This window comes from Lithobates pipiens, unplaced genomic scaffold (assembly GCF_037356315.1).
Source record: "Lithobates pipiens isolate NorthernLeopardFrog02 unplaced genomic scaffold, aLitPip1_a1.2 Scaffold_30, whole genome shotgun sequence".
Lineage (NCBI taxonomy): Eukaryota > Metazoa > Chordata > Amphibia > Anura > Ranidae > Lithobates > Lithobates pipiens.
Genome location: NW_027507791.1, coordinates 62582369 through 62608137, shown reverse-complemented (window position 1 = coordinate 62608137; position 25769 = coordinate 62582369). Strand labels below are relative to the sequence as shown.

The following is a 25769-nucleotide window of genomic DNA, read 5'->3' as shown; positions in this document are numbered from 1 at the left end:
CAAAACGAAAATGAATCATTCTAACATAACGAATATAACTACGGTAAATGAAATGTATGACTTAACAAATTAATCCGAAAATAAACACATTTTTTCACATTTCTAGATATAATCCTTTCTATTTTCGTATGGCTTTTACAGCTAAACACAGTTGTGGCTTCTGTCATGCACAAATTTTACATCTTCTTTACTGATTCCAAGTTATAGAAACCAACAAAATCTTATTACCTGCAAAAGATTAATTTAATAAAAAAGAACTTGTTGAGTGAAAAGGGAGATGAGATAGAACAATCTTAGATTATTGCCAAATGTTACATTGTGTATTTGGGTGGGGGTGGGCTTACAGAGCCCATTACATGATGAAAGGAAGTAAAGATGACACATTGCTCTCACTTGACATAGTAGAAGAGGCTCTGTTTTGGAACTAGTGGAAGGTCAGGTACATTGTGTAGCTGGAAATTGCTCCTATTATAAGCAGCACTATCCCCGTTGGATAACAAACTCTGCATATAATCCAAGGCCAGGTCCCTGAGCCTCACCTGACCATGCCAATTTCAGTGAATAAAATGACTGTTGTTAAAATTAATAGAGAAATATGGAGAACAACATTTCTTCTTCAAAAATGCTAGTTGCCTGGCTTCAGTACATTTAAGTTTTAGGCTCAGAACAAGCATTCTCAAAAGGCCTACGTATTTTTCTTACAAGTGTAGCACCTTTCTAGTTTAGAGCAGGCTGCTAGGCAGATTTAATTAGCTCCTCTGTAAGCAGAGGAGCAGGGGTTGATTGATTTGGACTGTTCTGTGTCTCACGGGCTTCTGTTTTGCTACTTCCCCCTACCTTCTGTATATTTCTAAAAGTATAGTGGGAATGAGGGCAGGCGTCTTGAATATTTAGGGATCTCCAGCCAATCCCTGGAGAGGCGTGCCCAGTAGGTGGAGGGAGAGCCCATTAATGTTTTGAGGCCCTGCAGCTGAGGGGCAGAATTACAGGGTCTAGCCTTAGCCTTCTGGAAGAGACCCCTGTGCTGGGGGCTCTGCTCCCAGGGGAGAGAGGAAGGGAGAGAGAGAGAGAGAGAGAGAGAGTGAGAGAAGTTTGTGAGTTCCCTTTGGAGGTCCCAGCTAGGTTTAGCTGGAGGCCTACCAAACAGAGCCTTAATCAGAGTCTGTATAGAGCCAAGAAAGCAAGTGTGAGATAACTCCACTATTCTGGAATAAATTGACCCCGCTACACAGTGAAGTGTCTGTGGGGTGTTTTACCTAAAAACCTAATGCAGTTCAGCCAAGAGTTGTGCAAAATGGCCAGGAGTGTGCTATACTGCATAAATGTGTATTTGTACAGAGCAGACAGAAACCTAGCAGTCCTGAAGTTCTACAGCTTGGGTTATACCATGCTTCCCATCCTGGATCTAGGTATTGCTGGCTAAAGAAGTCTGCCTGACGCTTAAGATGTGGTCGACAAGGCTTGACCTCAAAGTTCTGCCCAGGACGGGATCGGGTCTACCTTTCTTGCCACAACAAAACTTCTGGTTTCTGTCTGATGGCTGATATATGCCACCACCATGGTGTTTTATGACTGAATCAAGACCAAATGACCTTCCAGTAGGATAGTTCAATGCTGAAGAGAAAGTCAAATTTCCTGAAGTTCCAGCATATTGACTGAGTGATGAGATTCTGATGACAACCAAATGCCCTGCACAGAAGGGGTGCCCTGGAATCCTATCCAGCCTGACAGGTTGGCATCCATCTTGAGGATACACCAGTAGGTGTTAAGGAAAGGCTTCCCCAACTTCAGAGCCGGATTCCTGAGCCACCAAGCCAGGGACAGTCTGGTCCTCAATGCCAAACAAACAAACCAGTCCAGAAATCTGATTGACATTCCACAATGACAGAATGTTGCATTAAAGAGGTCTGGAGTGCATTTTTTTACACGTTTTGATGCGATTTCTGGAGGAGGAGGAAAAAAGTTGGGAGAAAAAACACACTGGCATCACACCACGAAAGTTCATTAATGTAATTTTGATGCATTTCCACTGAAGTCTAGGGGGCACAAAGTCGTACTCTTCCTAGTTGCATTGATGTGAACAGGCACCACTGAAATTAATGGGATTTCCATTGTCATGCGATTCTGTGTGACCTAAGTTACATCTGTAATCGCACCCATGTGAATCAGGCCTAACAGTCAGACAGGGGAAAGACTTTGCAGTCTACTCAACAGGTTTTTTTCATCTGAGGAAGATGGGTGTTCTTGCCATCATTAGCATCCTTGACAAAAGTATCAAGAGTTAAAGAGGAAGTAAACCCTGATGGGTTTACTTCCTCTTTGATTCCCTGCAAAGGTAAAGCATAATGGACTACTATGCATCGCATAGTAGTCCATTATGTATCACTTACCTGCCACAGGAGCCAGCGAAGTCACCGCTGTCCCCTTGTGTACGGAGCCTCCATCTTCTTGGTGGGTCTTGCTGCTCCGGAGCTGTCATTCGTCTGAGCCGTGATGATGTCACTCCTGCGCATGCGCACGGGAGCCGCCACGCGTGGCATATCGCCAGTAACTTCGGCGCGCTCAGTGCGCCTGCGCGCCGCTGTCTACGGCGCATGCGCCGTAGACAGTGGTGCCTGTCTTTCGGCAAATATCTCCTAAACTGTGTAGGTTTAGGAGATATTTCTTGGACCTACAGGTAAGCCTTAATCTAGGCTTACCTGTAGGTCAAAGTGGTCTGTAAGGATTTACAACCACTTTAAGGCGAAGAGAAGTTGTCCCTCCAAGCATCAAACACTTCTTACACAAGATCTGTCAATGCTTAGCCCCACAGCATTAAACCCTTCCATGGTGCAAAACCACCAGGACAAGGGGAATTTGAAAGGTGCCCAGATGAGTCAGAATACAGCATTCCAAAAGCCAGGCAAGCCCTAGCAGCGAGGCAAAAAAGAATCTTGAGAAAAGAGAAAAAAATAAAGAGTAAAAAAAAAAGTTATAGCAAAAAATAGGTTCGTCTTCCACAAAGTAAAGCTGAAGAGTAGACAACCATCCAACTAGGATAATAGCAAAAAAAATAAAAAATAAACTGAGGCATGCGTGTAGTAGGGGAGGGGTTATTCTAGGCTGGTCTACACTTTTTTGTTCATCAGTTTCCAATCCTCCTGTAGGCAGCAGTATAACTCGAAGGTTAGATTTGTGTGTCATCAGTACCATTTCTATGCTGACAACACACAAATCTATCTCTCCTGTCCTCACCTCACACCTTTGGTCTCGTCTCGCATTACTAACGTACTAACTGACATATCAGTATGGATGTCACACCACTTCCTCAAACTCAATCTTTCTAAAACTTAGCTCATATTCCCTCCTGCCCTTGCCCCCTCCCCTGAATTCTCCATCAAGATCAATAATACAACCATCAGTCCCTCCCCACATGCCAGGGTGTTAGGTGTAATTCTGCAATCTGACCTGTCTTTTCAGCCCTAAATCCAATCAATGTCCAAATCTTGTGGACTTCACCTCTGTAACATCTCAAAAATACGCCCCATTTTAACTGTTAAAACCACTAAGTATTCACTCCTTTGTTATCTCTCACCTTGATTATTGTAACTCCCTCCTCATTGTCCGACCTCAGGCTATCCCCTCTTCAGTCTATCATGATTGATGCTGCCAGAATTATCCACCTTACCAACCGCTCAGTGTCAGCTACCCCTCTCTGCCAATCACTCCACTGGCTTCCCATTGCCCAACAAATAAAATTAAAAACACTAACAATAACATACAAAGCCATTTCCAACTCTGCCCTGAGATACATTACCAAACTTGTCTCCAAATATCACCCAAACCGTCCTCTCTGCTCCTCCCAAGACTTTCTGCTCTCTCACTCCCTTGTCTCCTCTTCCCATGCTTGTCTCCTGGACTTCTCCAGAACCTCTCCCATTCTCTGGAACTCACTACCCCAATCTGTCTGCCTATATCCTACTTTGTCCACTTCTAGGCATACACCTGATCGCTGTAGCAGCCTTTGGTCTTTGACTGTGCAGCCCGCCCATGGGTTTCCTTTCTTTTCTCAATGGAGAGAAAGATATATTGAGATTGATTTACTAAAACTGGAGAGTGCATAATCTAGTGCAGCTCTGCATAGAAACCAATTAGCTTTCAGTTTTTCGTTTTTTTTTTTGTCAAAGCTTAACTGAACAAGCTAAAGTTAGAAGCTGATTGGCTACCTTTACAAAGCTTCACCGGATTTTGCACTCTCCTGTTTTGGTAAATCAACCCCAGTGTAAACAAACAAAACTGTTAAAAAAAAAAGGGAAAATTAAAAAATTAAGAAAAAATAGCTTGATTAAGGGTGGATCAAGGTCAGTGCCATGGTTAGTGTTAGGGTAAAGATAGGGGTCAAAGGACAGTTGTAGTATATTATAGGTAAGATTTTTTTTAATCATTTTTTAAATTAGTATTAGTGTCAGTTATGCCGCATACACACGATCGGATTATCCGGCGGACTCTGCTCGTGTGTGGGCTCCGGGTGGACTTTTTCTTCCCAAAAGTCTGGCGGACTTAGAAAGAAGTCTTGACTCAAAATTGTCCGCCGGACTACCGGACTACATCCCGCCAGTCTGTGTGCTAGTCAGCCGGACTTTTGAAATGAACGGACTTGCCCACACACGAATTAAAGTCCGTTCATTTTGAACGTGGCTCCAGGTAGACAGGACAAGCGAAGGAAGTCAATGTCGCCGCCTCCATCGGCGAGATTGACGCCTCGCGAGCCTCGTCGCCTGGTATGGATTTAAAGGGGAACCCCTATGCTGAAAAAATGGCGTGGGGGTCCCCCCAAAGTCCATACCAGACCCTTATCCGAGCACTCAGCCCAGCCGGTAAGGAAAGGGGGTGGGGATGAGCGAGCGCCTCCCCCCTCCTGAGCCGTATCAGGCAGCGTGCCCTCAACATGGGGGGGTGGGTGCTTTGGGGAAGGGGGGCCCTGTGGCCCCCCCACCCCAAAGCACCTTGTCCCTGTGTTGATGAGGACAAGAGCTTCTTCCTGACAACCATGGCCATTGGTTGTCGGGGTCTGTGGGCAGGGGGCTTATCGGAATCCAGGAGACCCTTTTAATAAGGGGGCCCCCAGATTCTGGCCCCCACCCTATGTGAATGAGTATGGGGTACGATTTACCCCTACCCATTCACCTGGGGGAAAAAAGTGTTAATAAAAAAACACAACACAGGTTTTTAAAGTACTTTATTAGGTAGCTCCAGGGGTCTTCTCGCTGGGCTCCTCTTCTATCTTCTGCTCTTTTGCAGCTCTTTTGCTAGCGGAGGAGCCCGGCTTTCTTCTTCGTCGTCGCCACCATTCGGGAGTCTCCTTCCGACTTCAGGGGTCTTGTCCCACTCTTCGGTTCTTCTTGCCGGGCCTCCGCTATCTTCTTATAGCTCTTTTACTAGTATTGGCCCGGTCTTGTTGCTGTCGCCTTCTTCTTCTTCTTCCTTCTTCTATTCTTCTACTTCTTCCTTCCGATGTTGACATGACGCTCTCTCTGGCCGTAATGGCAGGGATGCGTTGTGCTTCAACTTATATAGGCATAAGGGGCGGGGTCATCGGGTGATGTCATAAGGAAGACGGAAGAAGAAGAAGGCGGCAGCGACAAGACCGGGCCAACGCTAGTAAAAGAGCTGTAAGAAGATAGCAGAGGCCCTGCAAGAAGAACCGAAGAGCGGGACAAGACCCCCGAAGTCGGAAGAAGACCCCCGAAGTCGGAAGAAGACTCCCGAAGTCGGAAGAAGACCCCCGGACGGCGGCGGCGACGAAGAAGAAAGCCAGGGGAGAAGACCCTGGAGACAGAAGAAGACCCCCGGAGCTGTCTAATAAAGTACTTTAAAAACCTGTGTTGTGTTTTTTTATTAACACGGTTCTTCTTGCCGGGCCTCCGCAATCTTCTTACAGCTCTTTTTCTAGCATTGGCCCGGTCTTGTCGCTGTCGCCTTCTTCGTCTACCTTCTTCTTATTCCTTCTTCTTCTTTTCTTCTTCTTCTTCTTCCTTCCAATATTGACACAATGCTCTCTCCAGCCGTAATGGCAGGGACGCGTTGTGCGGCGACTTATATAGGCATAAGGGGCGGGGTCACCATGTGATGCCACATGGTGACCCCACCCCTTATAATGTCACAGTCCCGGAGGATGCTCACCATATGACCCCGCCCCTTATGCCTATATAAGGCGCCGCACAACGCATCCCTGCCATTGTGGCCAGAGAGAGCCTTGTGTCAACATCGGAAGAAAGAAGCAGGAAGAAGAAGAAGGCAGAAGAAGAAGGCAACAAGACCGGGTCAACTCTAGTAAAAGAGCTGCAAGAAGATAGCTGAGGCCCGGCAAGAAGAACCAAAGAGCGGGACAAGACCCCTGAAGTCGGAAGAAGACCCCCGGACGGCGGAGGCGATAAAGGAGAAAGCCGGGCACCTCCGCTAGTAAAAGAGCTAGCAGTAAGAGCATAAAATAGCGGAGGAGTCCGGCGAGAAAACCCCCGAAGACGGAAGAAGACCCCGGAGCTGTCTAATAAAGTATTTTAAAAACCTGTGTTGTGTTTTTTTATTAACACTTTTTTCCCCCAGGTGAATGGGTAGGGGTACATTGTACCCCATACACATTCACATAGGGTGGGGGGATGGAATCTGGGGGCCCCCTTATTAAAGGGGGCTCCTGGATTCTGATAAGCCCCCACCCGCTGACCCCGACAACCAACGGCCAGCGTCGGGAAGAGGTCCTTGTCCTCATCAACATGGGGACAAGGTGCTTTGGGGCGGGGGGCAGCAGGGCCCCCCTGCCCCAAAGCACCCACCCCCCCATGTTGAAGGCACGCGGCCTGGTATGGCTCAGAAGGGGGGGGGGCTTGCTTGTCCCCACCCCCTTTCCTGACCGGCCCAGGCTGCGTGCTCGGATAAGGGTCTGGTATGGACTTTGGGGGGACCCCCGCGAAATTTTTTTGGCGTAGGGGTTCCCCTTTAAATCCATACCAGGCGACGGGGACAGCGAGGTGTCAATCTCGCCGATGGACATTGACTTCCTTCGCTAGTCCCGTCTACCTGGAGCCACGTTCAAAATGAACAGACTTTACTCCGTGTGTGGGCAAGTTCGTTCATTTCAAAAGTCTGGTGGACCACCGCCATAGTCCGGCAGATTGTCCGCCAGAAAAGTCCGGTCGTGTGTGGGCAAGTTCGCTCTTTCGGAAAGTCCGGCAGACCTCCACTGCAAATTCCGGCGGATTATCCACCGGACTAAGTCCGCCAGATAGTCTGATCGTGTGTACGTGGCATTAGTGTTAGTGTGTTTTAGGTAGGATTTGAGCTTTGGGGTGCACACCCTAATGTAATAGGTTGTGCACACCTATGACTAACAGATTTAGATATCCTACACAAATTGAAGCCAAACTCCAGTTAATACTTTTTAAACAGTTACAACTGTTTTTTTTTTCATTTTGGGATAAAGGTTTTAGGACCCTTTCACATGGACGCCTCCATGAATCCTCGCTGATCCCCACTGAGCAGGTGGATGACAGGTCCATGTCCACTCCACTATGCAGAGCCGACACGGACACAGTCCAGCTCTCCTCTATAGGGCAATCAGATGGAAATGGACTGCCTGTTTGTTTCCATCCGATCCCCTAGACCAGGGGTCTCAAAGTGGCGGCCCTCCAGCTGTTGCAAAACTACAAGTCCCATCATGCCTCTGCCTGTGGGAGTCATGCTTGTAACTGTCAGGCTTGCAATGCCCCATGGGACTTGTAGTTTCGCAACAGCTGGAGGGCCGCCAGTTTGAGACCTCTGCCCTAGACGAATGGGGAATAGGACCACCATCTGTCTGTTTTTGGCAGACATGATCGGATCCGATGGCGGCAGGTGTCAACTGACATCCGCCGCTCCATAGAAGAGACTGGAGGGTATGATCAGATCCGACCATCCGCATGAAAAACAAACAGACGGACCTGATCGGACAGCCCGTGTGAAAGGAGCCTTACATAAATAAAAAAAAGCTGATCATTTAGGCACCCCTGTCAGTGTGCAATGGTTTGTCTCCACCCTCTTTTACATCCCTAAGATAGCTTGTTCTGTTGAAAAACAACAGACTTACTTAGATAGATCACCAGGGGAAAATAAAAGGAAGACAATTTTAATAAGTAAACGAATGCAGGCACCGCATCTACGATAAGCCGCAATATACCGTAATAAATGTTTGCTTTTCAGTTTAATACTGCTTTAAAGCATATAAAGTGATATAGAACCTGGCATATTACTGTATTAATTACATCTAACTCCACTACAATCTCAAATTTCTTTCTGGGATGCAATAAATCATTTAAAATGTATTGCTTGCTCTCATTGAGTAAAACTTATATGGACCTCACCTCACCAAGCAAGCTTGTATTCCTCACCAGCAATGCAGCATGTTCACTCTGTGCAGCTTCAGCCATAATCTTGTAATTCACAAACTGGTCTTTAATCCCCGAATTATAAGAAGTCTGAAAGAAAAAATGGTTCTCAACTAAAGTTTCTATTTAGCACATAGAAGCTTGCTCGAATAACTTTTCAAGAGAAAACAGCAATCAGGCATGTCTACTGCTGGTCTAGTAAGAAACTCGAACTATAAAATCTCATTATAGAGTATATTATTCTATTACACTTCTGATGAGTGGCTGTAATGCCATGAAACGCGTTGAGTGCTATTTAATACCAAGACACATCTGGTTTATTATGTGTATATGTATATATTCTTTATGTATTAATTTCACTATTTATGTTTATCGTGTAAACTCAATCACTGTATCCTATGCTATGAGCAGTGTAATTCCAGTGTAAGTCATGTGACTACCAAATTACTTGATACTATGTTTTTTCCAGAGTTTGAACGAATTTTAGATTGTGACAAATAAATAATTCCACATATATGTATATATATATATATATATATATATATATACATACATACATACATGTATGTACTTATTTTTATTGTATATGATATGGTGGGACTCATTTAAAGTCCCAAGCTTCTTTTCTGTCCTGCCTGCAACTCACAACAGGGATGAAGGCCCACCATTTGGCTGTGCCAGGTCACAGCTCCCTTTTATCTCCTACTCCAGTTGACTCTCATTGGCTAGTCTTCGTATGATGAAAAAAAGATCTGAAGTCATAAGCCTACAAGGCATGCTGAGACTCAAGGCACAAAGCCAATTTTCCTGCTGTGCAACTATTAGAGAATGAAACTGAGAGTTTAATTGCCCTCCAAATTTTGTGAAATTCAAGATGTTTTGGCAAAATTCTGACATTTGGAAAAGTGCATTGATTGACGTAGATGAAGTAGATGTAAATAAGGTGGCTTTTTAGAGATGCAATGGGCTTTAACCCCAAATTGGGGACAAAAGGACAAATTGGGCTTTCATTTGGTAGTAAATGTTTATGGTTACCTCCTTATTTTCCTTTATTATTATCAAAGGAAAGCCTTTATCTCTATATTTGTTCTTATTTTTTCTTCTTTATTTATTTAATTTTTACATACACTTTTTTCCCCTCTCTGCAAGGAAAGAGAAAGCTACATTGTATCTTTCCTCTCCATTCACAGAGAGAGAAAAACACAGGGGCGGGCTTCACAATGACTGATCACTCTAGTAGCCAATCAGAGGCTTCCACAGCGATTGGGTTACCCAGAATTGGGAGATCCGGGTCCCAAACGTTAGTATGGGGCCCGGGGGGCTCTCAGTGAGACCCCGCTTTCTCTGCTGGGAGCGCACTGTGTGGCACTCTCCCAGCACATAGGGAGATGATCATATATGCGGCCTCACAGAAAAAAAAAGCCAAATACACTAGGGCTGCATATATGTCTTCTCTTTAGTGTCACAGGAGTACACTTACATTTGTTCTCCTGTGACCCAGAGTTAGTTGATAGCAAGCTATTGCCTGCTATCAACTGAAGGGGCATAGCCACGCCGAGCTTGGGAAGGATCACAACAATATTGTCAGGATTCATCTGTCTTGTCTGATTGACAGCTGGCTCCACCTTTCAGCAAGGTGCCAAAGCCAGCTCTGCCTGCCCCTCTAGTGAATGCTGGAGGAGCAGAATGAAGAGTGGTAGACTGACAGTCAATCAGTGGTTATGTGATCATTCAGTTCTGGGTCTTAGCCCTTGTACACACAGTCGGATATTCCGATGGACAATGTCCGATAGGACCGTGTTGTCGGATAATCCGACCGTGTGTGGGAAGTGGTTGCATTCCCAGAAACATCTTGTTCCTCTCCTGGTAGAGAGGTTTTATAATAGACAAAAAGGACAATATTAAACTGTATGGGTATACTGCATGGGGGATAATACAGTAGATTTAATAAACAACGGTTGTGTGGTGTGCTGCAGTGCCTTTCATTGTGGCATACTGTGCACTGAGATGCACTGTAGTGCCTGGCATTAAAGTTTCCTGTCCATCAATTTGTCTCCATTCAAGAGAACGGGCTGCTTTTACATACAGTAATGCTTCACAAAGGACTGACAAGTATGAATGGGAGTAACACGTTTTCCTTACGTATACATAATGGGATTATACAGTGGTTGCTTTATAATAGTTTAGAATTTGCTTTAACCACTTGAGCTCCGGAAGGTTTTACCCCCTTTATGACCAGGCCATTTTTTGCTATTTGGCACCGTGCTCCTTTAACTGGCAATTGTGCTCATGCAAAACTGTATGCAAATTAAAGTTCTATAATTTTTTTACACAAGCAAAGCTTTCTTTATGGTGGTGTTTGATCACCCACTGAGTTTTTTTTTATTATTATTATTATATAAACGAGAAAACACAGAAAAATTTGAAAAAAACATTATTTTCTACTTTCTGTTATAAAAAATCCAATAAAGTCACAATTCTTCATAAATTTAGGCCAAAATGTATTCTGCTACATGTCTTTGGTAAAAAGAAACCCCAAAAAGAGTTTGTTAATTGGTTTATGTGAAGGGTATAGCGACTACAACAGACTTTCTCAACCTTTTCAACATGGAGGAACCCTTGAAATAACCTTTCGGTCTCAGGGAACCCCTATTAAAAATGTCTGGATCTGCAACTCATGATACATACATGTGATGGTCAGTGGGAGGGTGCTTCTTACATCTGGGGACTTCTGGAAGAATCCCCCCCCCTATGGATAGCTAAAAAGATCACTGGTGTCACTGGGAACTTATCTAAGAGGCAAAAATTGGTCATTGCTCAAGGAACCCCTAGCAACCTTTGGAGGAACCCTGGTTGAGAAACCCTGGTCTACAAACTATGGTATATATATCTCTCATTTCTTGAGGCCCTAAAACACCAGGACAGTAGAATTACCACCCAAATTACGCCTTTTTGGAAAGTCGAGTCTGAGACATTTAGTAAGAGGCCTGATGAGTTTTTTTTTGTCACAATTTTTCAGAAAATTAAGACATTAAATACATTCACAATTTTTCTTTATATACTGTCACCAATGCAGTACAGCGCCATCAAATGACTGCTGTGGCAGTGATCAACATTTTTCTTTAACTTTTTTTTTACATCCTGTCATCATTTTTCTTTCACTGTTATTGCTTATACAGTAATGATCAATATCAAACTGTATAAGCAATTGCTTTAGCTGGCTTCCCCATTCATGAACATCTTGCTTTTGATTGTGATCTGTGTACCATGTGATTGCTGTGGTCAATCATAGATCACAACAGTAAGCAAGCTGTTCATGAATGGAAAGACATTTATGACAGGCTGTTTAAGATTGTTATCATTTGACTGTTCCAATAACCAGTAGCGGGTGTCATGTGATCGCTATGATTGGTCATAGTGATCACATGACACCCGTTACTGGTTATTGGGAATAGTTGTGTCTGCAGCGCCCTCCTAAATTGCAGCAGGCACAATGAAGCACATGTACATGATTGTGCCTGCACGTGCCACCACATCGCAGTAGAAGTACTATGGCAGGACAGCAAGTGGTCAAAGACTAAAGCTGAGTGCTCACTATTAGAATTCTGTTCTACATTTTCCATTGTAAAAATGTTGTAAGTGCGTTTGGTCATTTTTCTAATCATTGGTATATGTGGTTTTTGTTCAGTAAAGTGCATTCATTCCAAAATCGAATGTTAAAGTGGTTCTAAACTGAAAATATTTTTTACCTTAATTAATTCAGTGCGCTAAGGTAAAAAACGCTCCACTATCTTTCCTAACCCCACTCCCTCCCCATCCCTGAACACTAACCTGACTCTTCTAACCCATCCTGCGTTGTCTCTCCTGCAGCACCGCTCTCTTCACTTACAGGTGTCACAAGAGATACTGAGAGCAAAGGGAGTTACTACCACTTTAATTGGGTGAAGTGGAGATTGTGGAGACGTCCTCCGTCTGCCTCTTGACCTTGGCCATTTAGAAGAAGCCTTGTATAGATACTATAGTCTTTTAGCCCCACCGGCCAGGTTGTCCTTTAATGGAAATCATTTGTTTGAGCCAGCCTAGCCCAAACTATTTAAAGTTAACCTTTAAGAACAAATCGGAAGATGTGCACAGCTTATTATTGTGCATTGATCTGCTATGATCATTTGCACACTCTATAGGCCCGTACACATGATCAGACTTTTTGACAACAAACATGCAAATTAGCTGTTTTGGGGCAACATCCGACTGTGTGTACGCTCCACTGGACAAACTTTTTTGGTTTTCAACTGACTTTTGTTGGCTGTGCGAACGGACAAACTTTCTGGCAACAATGGGGCAAAGTCTGATCGTGTGTACAGAAAACCATAGGACTTTTGTACAAAGTACAAACACACATGGTCAGAACCAATGCAAAAGATCAGACAACAATACAGAAGTTGACCAAAGGTGGTGGTAAAGAGCAGAAAAACCATGTGATTTGGTGAAAGTTGGCTGAAAAAGTCCTGCTGTGTGTATGCAATACAAGTTCAGGGCCGACACCCTTTGTACAAAAATCCAAGGGAAAGTTTCTACAAAGTCCGATCGTGTGTATGAGGCTTATGGGTTACTTTAGTCCTAACTGCCCTCCTCCAGCAGCGAACATTGGATAATACTAGTAGAGTGATTTAGCATGTGAGAAGACCATATAGCAAAGTAAAAAAAAGTACAGAACAGACTTCAGAATGGCATATTTTTCACCTCAATAAATAGGAAAAAAACATTCTTCTTGGGTACACTAAATAATTCCAAAAAGAGGCCTACACAGAATTCCACTGAAAAATACATAACTCATCATAGCAGCTTTGGGTAGATCCCTAACAGTCAATAGTCATACACCACTCAGCCATCTGTACCCAGGCCAATGAGCACTCAGCTGGCTCAGACAACAACCATGAAATATGTCTTTGGTGATTTTTCTCTTGCTGCAATGGAGTACATAAAATTAAAATTTATGGTCATGTTAAATTTAATTTGCACTTTTTATAAAAAATAAGTGGGCAGAATATATTTTTTTATTTTCTAATAATCTACCAGACTTAACTACTGGACATAGTGGCTGCGCTGCAACCCTGAACTGTGAAAGCTCTATATTTCATTTGTATTTACATTTATAGATATCTTTTATAGTTATTACAATGGCTCCCTCTAGTGGTTCAATATTGACATTACCAGTTGACTTAAAGCAGATCTTCAGTAATTTTTTCAACTTTCCATCTATTAAATCTTCTGCCCTTGTTGTTTTAACTTTGGATAGTGAACATTTATTTTCTGCCAGTAAATACCTTATACAACCCACTTCCTGTTTCTTGTCTGGTAAAAAGCCTAGTCTTATGACATCATGCACAGCTCTCACTCTCACTCTTGTGAGAGTTTGCCAGGAAGGGAGGGGGAATGAGTCATAAGATGGCCAATGAGAGTGGCAGAGCTGGAGGTGTGCCTGTGTGTCTGTGTAAATCCAGGAAGTGAACAGGCAGCAGCTTCAGCTGCCCACCGGTAAAATGTTTGCAGCCAGACTCAGTGGAGGGAGATTTCTGCAGCCCAGATAGCAAGCGATTGTGCTGCAAGTTTGAAAATGACTTGTTAAGCTATTGTTAGACTTGCCAAGCTTCACAAGTTTGTTGCACAATTGCAACAAGTCTGCGTTGCATGAGTCCAGATCAACTTTCTTTGCCAACTTTCTGCAGTTCCTCTGCAACTTCTGGTTCGATTATGTTGTGCAAGAGTCATCCCACCACAGGGGTCACTGTGGCTAAATTTTCATGTTGTAGACCTGCAGAGCTCTTGCTGTAGATTTGACGCTGCAACTTTGCTCTAGCTAGAGACTTGCCATGCAAATTTACCACAAATTGGAAAAGTGTCAACTAGAAATTGTGCTTCAAGTGTTTTGCAAGAGTACAACTTGCCAGTGAAAATGTGCACCAAGTTAACAGTCTTACAATTCAACACTGCCCCAAATGTGGGGCACGTTATCCTTGCTATCTGGGACCATATTTGGCAAGTACAAAATCACAGTATATATAAAATAATATGCAAAGTGGTTGGAGGGAAGCTTCAGAATGGCAAAGATGTTTTTATTACAAATTATGTGAGCAGACTGCAGTTCCTCTTTAAAGTGAAACTAAACTCTCTTAATTAATATTAATCTATTTTTGTTCCTTATACTACTGCTACTATTATACTTCCTTTTTTTAATTTCTTTAGTTGCTTCCTGGCATCTGGTCTAGGCCAAAATAATGTCTTGGCACTACCTACCTGGAGTTTGCATGTTCTCCCTGTGCCTACGTGGGTTTCATCTAGGGTTGCCACCTGTCCGGGCAGTTTGGAATCATGCGTCCAGGTTTCAGGCTGCCTAAAACCTGGACACATTATTCAGATCAGACTATGGCTTCCAGATACATCTGGAGCTCACCATCCATCACTGTCTGTGACCAAAGTCTCCCTCCTTCTCTCTCCTGCCTCTGAGTGATTAAACTAAGGTAATTCAGGGTTGTCAGAGCACCCTTTACATCAGAGTTCCCCTTTACACCAAAGGTTGCAATGTTTCCCCTTACATCAGAGTTCTCAGTGTTCCCCCTTAAATCAGGGTTCCCAGAGCATCCCTTATGTTAGAGTCCCCAGAGTTCTCCCTAACATCAGAGTCTGCAGAGTCTCTCCTTACAGTGAAAGGGAACTTTGCGAATTCAGATGTATAAGGGGAACTCTGTGGACTCTGATGCAAAGGGGGACTCTTGTTATTAACTTCATATGATTAGAAATGCAATTTAATAGCGAAATATATTTATAGTTTATACCAGGGGTCTCTGGAGGGCCGTAGTTTGGAGATCCCTGGTTTATACTATTAAAAAAAATAGCTGTGTGCCCCTAAAGTGGTTGGGTTTGACTTGAAGAAAAGGTGGCAACCTTAGTTTCATCCCACACTCCAAAAACATGTTGGTAAGTTAATTGGCTCCTGTCTAAATTGGCCCTAGTATGAATGTGAGTTAGGGACCTTAGATTGTAAGCTCCTTGAGGGCAGAGACTGATGTGAATGTACAATGTACTGTATGTGTAAAGCTCTGCAAAAAATTGTCAGTACTATATTAGTATCAACAATAAATAAAAACACAACCCTGGAGTTTTTTTTTCCTCTCCATTTTATCTAGAGGTGGAAAGGAGGGACTTTCTTAGCCACACCTCCTGCCTGCATGCTTCAGCTAAGGGTAGATGGATCCCAAGGAGTAAATGCTACATGAATCATCTGCCCTTACTCAAAATGGCAGTTGCTAGAAATGCTAGGGGGTGTTTTTCAAAGTGATTTCTTAACAAAATAAAGCATGGAGCCATGGATGGATGGAGGAGTTTGCTTTGAATAATAAAAATCAATCATTAGTTTGTGGTGCTCTGATTCAGTTGTGTTCTGCTGTAGAACTTTGTTAGGAATTTTATTTTTTAAGAACATTTGTCTGATTTTCTAATCAATAGAGGGTCAAATCGGTGTTTGTTTTCAACCACATTGTGGATAAAATTCGAAGGCACGTGATGGAAAATGTTTCCAATGCCCCATACACACAAGCGGATTTTCCTTCGGAAAAATCTTGGATGGTTTTTACGACAGAATCCCGCTCAAGCTTGCCTTGCATACACACAGTCACATAAAAGTTCTCGGAACTTTCGACCGTCAAGAACGCGGCGACGTACAACACTACACCAAGCTGAGAAAATGAAGTTCAATGCTTCCGAGCATGCGTTGAATTGTTTCTGAGCATGCGTAGGAATTACTACAGACGATCGGAATTTCCGAACAAAACTTTTTCTGACCGAAAAATTGAGAACTTGCTCTTAATCATTTGCTGGCTGGAATTCGGCCAGCAAAAGTCTGATAGAGCATACAAACGGTCACATTTTCCGACCAAAAAATCTCATCGGTCTTTTGCCGGCCGAATTTCCAATCGTGTGTATGCGGCATTAGACAAATGAACTTCTAGCAGTGTAAATGATTTTCATATAAATGTACTTACAAATATGCTGCCCATAGATGGATAGAATTTTTTTTTGCATAACCAAGTTTATTGAAACAAGAAAAAGTGCATACAAATTATTACATACAGCCAAGGTGTCACTGGTATCAGAAGGGTGTACAGTAAGTAGAGTACAGCCGGTTCAAAACCGGTGTCATGAATAACAAACATTTGTAAGAGGGAACAAAAACCAGGGAGAGAGTGGTAGCTGGTCCCGACCATGTGGGTCAGCCAGACCCAAACCAGAACACACAGTTAGGGGCAAACCATCTAACTGGCAACATAGATTCAAAGTGCCTTACGTACAAGTATCGGAGTCTTGTAACCAACGATCCCATATTTTGTCATATTTGGCCGGGCATCCCCTGATAATATACACAACCTTTTTATATGGTAAATTATTATTAACCTCCGCCTTCCACTCCGCCAGCCCGGGGGGTGCGGGCTGCATCCACCTCCGGGCAATGACCTTCCGCACCGAAAACAAGGTCTCATGCAGGAATGTCTTAGCGTATTTGTCTATAGTATCTGGAAGTACCCCGAGTAGGCATTGTTTCGGGTCCAATGTGACCGGAGAGCCCATGTGATCGTGCAAGAATGTTATAACTTGCGCCCACAGGCCTTGTATTTTAGGACATGACCAGATTAAGTGAAAGAACGTACCCACCTCACTCCCACACATCTGACAAAGGGTAGATTGAGTGCTTCTGTATCTGGCAACCCGAAGGGGGGTGAGATACGCCCGGTGGATAATATAAATTTGGGTCAGTCTGTCAGCAAGTTTGGGGAGACAGCCTTGCAGGATTCCAAAGCCTCCTCCCATTCCCCATCCTCCAAAGGGCCCACCTCTCTCTCCCACCGGGGCCTGAGAGTATGTGCCAGTTTGGTGGAAGAAGGGGTAGTGAGCATGTCATAGAAGGACGAAGTTAATTTGCGGGGGTCAGTACTCTTGATTATGGCCATTAGTGCATTGGTGGCTGACTGCGGGATGGATTCTGAAAACTGAGCCCGGGCCGCATGTCTCACCTGTAAAAATCGGAAGAGCATGTAGCTGGGGAGTGAGAATTCTTCTCTGAGCGTGGCAAAGGTTTTAAGGGTTCCGTCAACAAACAATTGATGCATATAGAGAATACCATGAGTAGACCAAAGGTCTGCATCGGGAAGTTGTAAGAATTCTGACAGAGTTTTATTATGCCATAATGGAGTGTAATCATTATAGAGTGGTATCCCCAGCTTGACAGAAGCCAAGTCCCATATGCGTCTGTAATGGTATAACAAAGTCTGTCTGTTGTCCCCCAGGCCCGCCCCACCAAGGCCCATCGCCAGCGGGTAAATTGAATCTTCGGTGCGTCGAGCCCACCCCGGGCATAGCAGTTGGAGAAACCGCCCTCTGTCCGTTTTGTCTATATGGTACAGTTGGGATAATTGTGCCGCAATGTAATAAAGATTAAAATCGGGAAGGGCCATGCCCCCCAGGTCCGTGGGGTTTTTAAGCACCTGCCAAGCTAATTTATGTCTGTTGTTACCCCATACAAAGGGTTTAAGAAGGGCCTCAAGGGATTTAAAATGCTTCAAGGGTAAGTAAGTCGGGGAGTGCCAGAGAACATAGAGGATCTTGGGTAGCAGAACCATTTTTATGAGGTTTACCCGGCCCCAAACCCCCAGTGGTAGACGGGCCCAGGCCCGTAGTTTGGATTTAACGTGGGAAATTAGAGGGCTTAAATTTAAATGTATATAATCCGTTGGTGATCTGGATACGTATATCCCTAGGTACTTGATAATGCTGACTCGTTGTAATGGCAAACGGCCCTGAAATTCGGTCGGTGGGAAGCTGTCAAGTGGAAGAATTTGGGATTTCCCCCAGTTGATCTTTAGCCCGGAGAAAGTCCCGAACCGTTCAATTGTTTGGAGAGCCGCATGTAGAGAGGGGCCCGAGTCTGCCAGGTATAACAGTGTGTCATCAGCATACATGCTGATCTTTTCAGTTAGGGCGCCATGGCTCAATCCCCTGATCTCTGGGTCAGCTCGGATGGACACGGCCAAGGGTTCCGCGGCCAAGGCATATAGATGGATAGAATTTTGAATGAAAATGCTTAGGAAAATTTGTAAAAAATTCTCAGAAAATTCAAATGTCATTTTAAAGATTTATTTTTTTACATTTTATTTTGAAATGAACAGATTTTACCAAACATAAACCACATACACTGTTAGAAATCTGTTCATCCAAGAAAAAAATTCCATCCTGCTCTTTCAAATTTTCTTGTCAATGCAGTCGAAAAAACAAACATTTGAGCCACTAATGATAAAAAAAAACACACGTTCTTATTTATTTTTTGTTTTTTTCTCTCTTCTGGTGATTGTGTTCATGGTATTCATACACTATTTAGGTCTTATGTTACCTATGGCTCAGCTACCTGACCTAATAATAGGAGGTTACTTATAGGCTGCATGTTATTGGCTGACATTTTTCTGTAACCCATACTGTATGCTGGGATTGACCAAAGAATGGTCATACTGTTTTGTACTTTCATGTCATTTTTGATAACTTTAACCACTTTAGCCCCAGAAGAATTTACCCCTTTCCTGACCAGAGCACTTTTTGCGATTCGGTACTGCGTCACTTTAACTGACAATTGTGCAGTCGTGCAACGTTGCATCCAAACAAAATTGACATCCTTTTTATTCTCTCAAATAGAGCTTTCTTTTGGTGGTATTTGATACCTGTGGTTTTTATTTTTTTCACTATAAACCAAAAATAAGCGTAAATTTTGGAAACAAAGCAATATTTCTTTACTTTTTGCTATAATAGATATCCCCAAAATATGCATAAAAAACAAATGTCTTTCTTAGTTTAGGCCGATATGTATTCTTCTACATATTTTTGGTAAAAAAAAAATTGCAATAAGCATATTGGTTGGCGCAAAAGTTATAGCGTCTACAAAATAGGGGATAGATTTATGGCATTTTTATTATTATTTTTTTTGTAGTAATTTTGGCGACCTGCAATTTTTATCATGACTGCGACATTATGGCGGACACATCGGACACTTTTGACACCATTTTGGGACCACTGTCATTTATACAGCTATCAGTGCTATAAAAATGCAGTGATTACTGTGTAAATGACACTGGCAGGGAAGGGGTTAAACACTAGGGGGTGATCAAGGGGTTAAGTGTGTCCTAGGGAGGTGTTCTAACTGTGGGGCGGGGGGGTGGGCTTCCACTGACATGACAGCAATCACTGCTCCAGATGACAGGGAGCAGTAGACGCATACAGTACCTGGTTCATTGGAAAGGGAAAGGGTACCGTCCGGAGGAACACTCTTGGGTCTCATCCTCGGATGTACATGCCCATGTCCTCCTCCATGCTTTCCATAGATGTTTTCCCCTCAAACCTGGTGGTATTCCGAGGCTTTGCTCTGAGCCCTCCCTTCTCAGTTGTCTCAGTTTTCAGGTTGCTCAGCTGACAGTTAATTGCCAGCACTCCTCATTCCACAGTGGCTCACCTGGTGATCATTTCCTGCTCATCAGTCCAGCCTACAGCCAGCCCCTTCTGGCTATCTAAACTGCTTTGTTCATTGCTTCCATGCCTTTGCCTTGGTCAAACATATCCGGACACTCTCTGTTGTGTTCCTGTTGAAGATTTGCCTAGCTAACGTCCCTTCTGGTTCCTGATCCTTTCTGTTGCCTCTGACTATGCTGATATCTGGCTTTCTGATTTACTGTCTTGTTCTGACTACCCACTTTGGCTACGTTTACTATTTATTCAATTTTTACCATTTTATTAAAAGGTGTGATTTTTACTGCATTTTCTGGTTCCTGACAGTATTTCTCTCAATCCAGAGAACTAAGTGTAATTTCTGTTTTCTGTAATTCCTCTGCTATCAGCATGAATCACTTCTGACAAGTTTTCCTGACATCAACAGAAAAACAGTAACAGGGAGGGAGATCCAGAAGAGGGAGATCCTGTGTGCTGTGTCAAGGGGATATGTCTCTTTCCTCCAATCAGCTCTTAGAGTTCTCCTCACTGAGCTCTGCAGTGTGTAATTTCAGCTCTCCATCCCCCTTTTTTCAGAACGCTTAGACAAGCTTTATAAATTCTGGACTTTGTAGAGAAGAGAAGACAGCAGATAAACAGGTACCACTTATGTAGGATGATTTGTTTCATCTCTGTATATCACCTGAGGCCAGTCACTTCACTGGGTATATGTAAGGGTTTACAACCACATTAAGGGCAATTTCACACTGAGACGGTGGGGGTGGCAGCGGTAAAATGCCACTAGTTTTAGTGGCGCTTTACCGCTGTTTAAGCAGCACTTTGCCGCCACTAGTGGTGCTCCCGCAAAGCACCACTGCCGAAGCACTTTGCAGGGGCTTCAGCAGTGCTGCCCATTGATTTCAATGGGCAGGGCGGTTTAGGAGTGGTGTATATAACGCTCCCGCACTGCCCCAAAAATGCTGTTTGCAGGACTTTTTTTCTTGTCCTGCAAGTGCACCGCTCTAGTGTGAAAGCACTGGGGCTTTCACACTGGGGCTGCAGGTGAGGCAGTTTTCAGGCGCTTTACAGGTGCTATTTTTAGAGCTATAGCGCCTGAAAAACACTTCAGTATGTAAGTAGCCTAAGGTGTATCTATAGCCAAAACGTTTTCTTTAAAAATGGGTAGAGAAGAGAAGGGTTAAAACCCCTGCCAGTTTATTTTTTGCCCTTTGTGTACTAATTAGGAAATCTCTGTTCACTTCCTATTCCACGGTACTACAGGATGTTAAAGCAAGTCTGCTAAACAAAGGGGACTCCCACTCTTAAGGTGGCTATAAATGGATCAAAATTTGGCTGGTCCAGCAGAGACTGGTCAAATTTCGATCCAAGTGTTGCCAGTGCCACTCAACACAAGTCGATTTCTTGATCAACTTCTGTGGAAAGGAAAAAAGCTGCTTGATCAGTGGCGACAGCATTGATCACTATATTCTGACAGCAAAGGAGTCCCCCCACTGTCAGAGTACAACAAATGCAGTGGGGAGGTTTCCCCTATCCACCTTGAGTGTGTGGATGGGAGGATCCAGGGCCGGCCCTACCATAGGACCCAGTGGGCCCATGATCCCAGGTGGCATTTTAAAAGGGGCGGCAGCCGGCAGTGACAAGATGCACTGGCTGTCTCCCAAGATCTGCCTGTAGGACTGCTGTGAAATGTTGCAGCTAATGAGTGTGCAGTCCATACTGCCTGTACGATTAGTTTCACACTGAGCCGATATTGACGCTTGCCAGAGCCGCTCAGTGTGTGACCAGGGCCGGGTTTACCACTAGGCACACTAGGCAGCCACCTAGGGCGCACTGCTGCCTAGGACGCCCGGCTGCTAGTTTCCCTCCATCTTCTGCCGGTCTCTGCGCTATGTAGGCTTTCGGTGAGGTGGTGGCTGTATGCAGGGGATGCTTCTGTCTGCAGCATGTAACTAACTCAGGCGGCAGCTGCCCCATCCGTAAGTAAGTAGTGTCAGAGGTGCAGCGCAGCACTAGAGGACTATGTCCCAACGGCACGGAAGCACACATCCCCTGTGTGCCACAGCTTCTATGATCAGTGACCTGTCTGTCTCTGCCTCTGCCCATATGTGATTCCTATACCCAGTCATGTGAACCCCTGACCCCACCCCTGCAATGTCACCGCCATTCGTAGAGGCTGTTCTCCCTCAAAGGGGGGCAAGGTAGTCTATTCCCCATATTGCTTTTATCACATGTGATTGTTTTTATACGTTTTTATATGTTTTTTGTACATTGGTTTTAACCTATTAAAAGCCGTCTTTTGACCTGCACTATTGGAGCCCCCCCCCTTTTTTTCTTTTTTATGTGTACCGATGTAAGTGCTGTTGAGCTTCACCATCTGATTCCAGTACCCTCATTAGGGTTGGTTTTGGTCATCCATTTACTGGAGTTCCTGTCCTGGTACCGCCTGCAGTATCCATTATATCCATGGTCGATACCGTGTGAAGTTGAAGTAAGACCAATCCGGGAATTTTCTGACATCGGACATACAGTCATCACTGACCTGTCCCGTGGGTGCATTCATGCTCGATTGACTCGTTGTCTTATGATAGTCGAGTCCAACATCTCTGGTAAGCGTATATGAACCTTGATGTTTATTTTGAAGACGCCTACAGTCTAATGACTCCCGGGGCTGTGTGACACCCTGTGTATTCATCTACATGTCTAGTTGGACATTTGGTGTTTCATTTACCTCTATGTGGACTTTTTTCACTTATTTTTTGTTTGATTCTCACAAGTTTGCACTTTTTATATGTTTGGTTCAGCGCTACATGTTCACTACTATTACTGATTTGAATTTTTGTCACATTCTGTGTAGCTGCTTTTTCCTTGATTTAGTTTCATTTTATAGGAAAGGCGCAATAATTGTTTATATTTCACATTGCTTGTATGTATATATATTCGTGATAATGATTCGTAATTTGGAAAGTCGTTTTGTTTATTGAATCTATTAACACATACAATGACAATATCTCTTCTCCTCTGTTCAGATACAATACATCACCCTTCTCACTCAGTTCTCAGGAATGCACTTTGCCAGTAATCCAACCTCCAGCACAAAATTAATCAGCTAATTGGACTGTAATGCCGCGTACACACGTAGCGGACTATCCGACGGACTTAATCTGGCGGACTTCCCGCCAGACTGTCCGTCCGACTTTCCGAATGGGCTACTTGCCCACACACGGCACTTTTTCAGTGGACTAATGTGGCGTACTAAGTCCGCCGGACTATCTGCCGTACTTTTGAAATGAACAGACTCGCCCACACACGCGGAGGAAAGTCTGCTCATTTCGAGCGCGTCTCCAGGTAGGCAGGGCCCGCGAAGGAGATGTCGCTTGCCCCGCCACCTGGTGTGGACTTAAAGGGGAACCCCAACGCCGAAAAAAATCGGTGTGGGGGTTCCCCCCAGGTCCACATCAGACCCTTGTCTGAGCACGCTACCCGGCCGGCCAGGAAAGGGAGGGGACGAGCGAGCGCCCCCCCTCCTGAGCCGTACCAGACCGCGTGCCCTCAACATGGGGGGTGCCTTGGGGAATGGGGGGCCGCGCCCCCCCACCCCAAAGCACCTTGTCCCCATGTTGATGAGGACAAGGGCCTCTTCCCGACAACCCTGGCCGTTGGTTGTCGGAGTCTGCGGGCGGGGGGCTTATCGGAATACGGGAGCCCCCTTTAATAAGGGGGTCCCCGGATACCGGCCCCCCACTTTTTCCGCGTTGGGGTTCCCCTTTAAGTCCATACCAGGTAGCGGGGTCAGCAACGTCTCCTTCGCGGGCCCCGCCTACCTGGAGACCCGCTCGAAATGAGCAGACTTTTCTCCGGGCGGGAGCATCTGAAGAAACCTTCTGAGTTTATACCAACGGAAAAAAAGCTCATGTGTACACGGCATTACAGACATGATAGGCCAGGGCATTATTTTAAATGTCCTCCAACTACTGAAACAGGAAATGTAGGGGTTTCATTGATTGTTGCTTCATGATCAAAATGTAATAGATCTGCAAGTACTATCCACATGATGTAGGTTCACACTGCATGAACTATCTAATATATGTAAGATATATCAAATGCAAACCACAACTTACTCTAGCTTCTCCCCGGCCATCAGGAAGGTCATAGTAATGCCTGCAAAACAACACAATCAATGAGTTACAAAATGAACATTCTGTTTACAGAGCAACAATTGTTAGCTAGAAGGCGGTTCTACAGGAACATGTCACCTTATAGTACCTGGGCTTTCACTATACAACAGAAATAGTGTTTCCTACTATTATTAACCACTTCAGCCCCAGAAGGATTTATCCCCTTCCTGACCAGAGCACTTTTTGGTATACGGCACTGCGCAGCTTTAACTGACAATTGCGCGGTCGTGCGACGTAGCACCCAAACAAAATTGACATCCTTTTTTCCCACAAATAGAACTTTCTTTTGGTGGTATTTAATCACCTCTGTGGTTTTTATTTTTTGTGCTATAAACAAAAAAAGAACGACAATTTTGAAAAAAAAGCAATATTTTTTACTTTTTGCTATAATAAATATCCCCAAAAAATATATATAAAAAAAATGTCTTTCTCAGTTTAGGCCGATATGTATTCTTCTACATATTTTTGGTAAAAAAATCACATTAAGCATATATTGATTGGTTTGCACAAAAGTTATAACATCTACAAAATAGGGGATAGATTTATGGCATTTTTATTATAATTTATTTTTTTATTAGTAATGGCGGCAATCTGTGATTTTTATCATGACTGCAACATTATGGTGAACACATCGGACACTTTTGACACCATTTTGAGACCATTGTTATTTATACAGCGATCGGTGCTATAAAAATGCACTGATTACTGTGTAAATGACACTGGCAGGGAAGGGGTTAACCACTAGGGGAGCTATCAAGGGGTTAAGTGTGTCCTAGGGAGTGATTCTAACTGGGGGGTGGGCTACAACACAAATGACAGCGATCACTGCTCCCGATGACAGGGAGCAATAGATCCCTGTCATGTCACATGGGGAAATGCCTTGTTTACAAAGGCATCTCCTAGTTCTTCCACTCCGTGACACGATTGTGAAACCCCTGACGGACATCGAGTCTGTAGGACCTGCGGGCATGGAGTGGGCGCGTGCATACCCACAATGCCATGATTTAAAGGGGACGTACCTGTACGCCCATTTGCCCAGCCGTGCCATTGTGCCAACGTACATCGTCGTGTGCTAGTCAGCATGTGGTTAAGATATACCTAAAGCCAAATTTTTACAGTTTTTTTTTTTTTTTTTTGCAGGTTGCATTCCATTGGGGAGATTTCCCTTAGGCTGGCCATACATTATACAATTTTCTCATTCAATTTCCTTTTCATTTACCTTCAACTTAAGCTGGCCATACACCTATAGATTATCTGCAGATTTTCTATGGTTAGATGGAAAAAGTGCAACAGATTTCTCCATGTATGCTAAACTGTGTGAATGGAGCAATCTCCCACTGGGCCAAGCTTCAATATCTTGCTAGTCGGCCCCGCTGGTTCTCAACCTAAACAATGCTGCAACCAATCAGAATGTTCAGGTATTATGAGAGCCAGAGGGGCCAACTAGCAAGATATGGTAGCTTGGGCGAAATCTGTTCCACTTTTTCCATCTGACCATAGAAAATCTGCAGATAATCTATAGGTGTATGGCCAGTCTAAGTAGTGCAAGGGTCTGCCTGATTCCACACAAATTGAAAGTATTTAGGATTGACCTCATATTATATGGCTTTGGTAAATCTAAAGGAAAATTGTACAAGAGAATTGTATAATGTATGGC

At 44.0% G+C, this 25769-nt stretch overlaps 1 protein-coding gene across 3 annotated transcripts in view; it reads right to left on the bottom strand.

Annotated features, from left to right (window-relative positions):
- LOC143942921 (coiled-coil domain-containing protein 170-like) overlaps positions 1-25769 on the bottom strand; it is a 121420-nt gene that overhangs the window by 73949 nt on the left and 21702 nt on the right. For 2 of the 3 annotated variants that reach the window (XM_077464346.1, XM_077464348.1), the window contains 2 exons: positions 24056-24095; positions 8376-8489 (listed from right to left, as the gene is read on the bottom strand). In XM_077464346.1, coding sequence (XP_077320472.1) covers positions 8376-8489; positions 24056-24095 — 154 coding nt within the window. The remainder of the gene's footprint in view (positions 1-8375; positions 8490-24055; positions 24096-25769) is intronic. The other variant, XM_077464347.1, reaches the window with a different exon arrangement.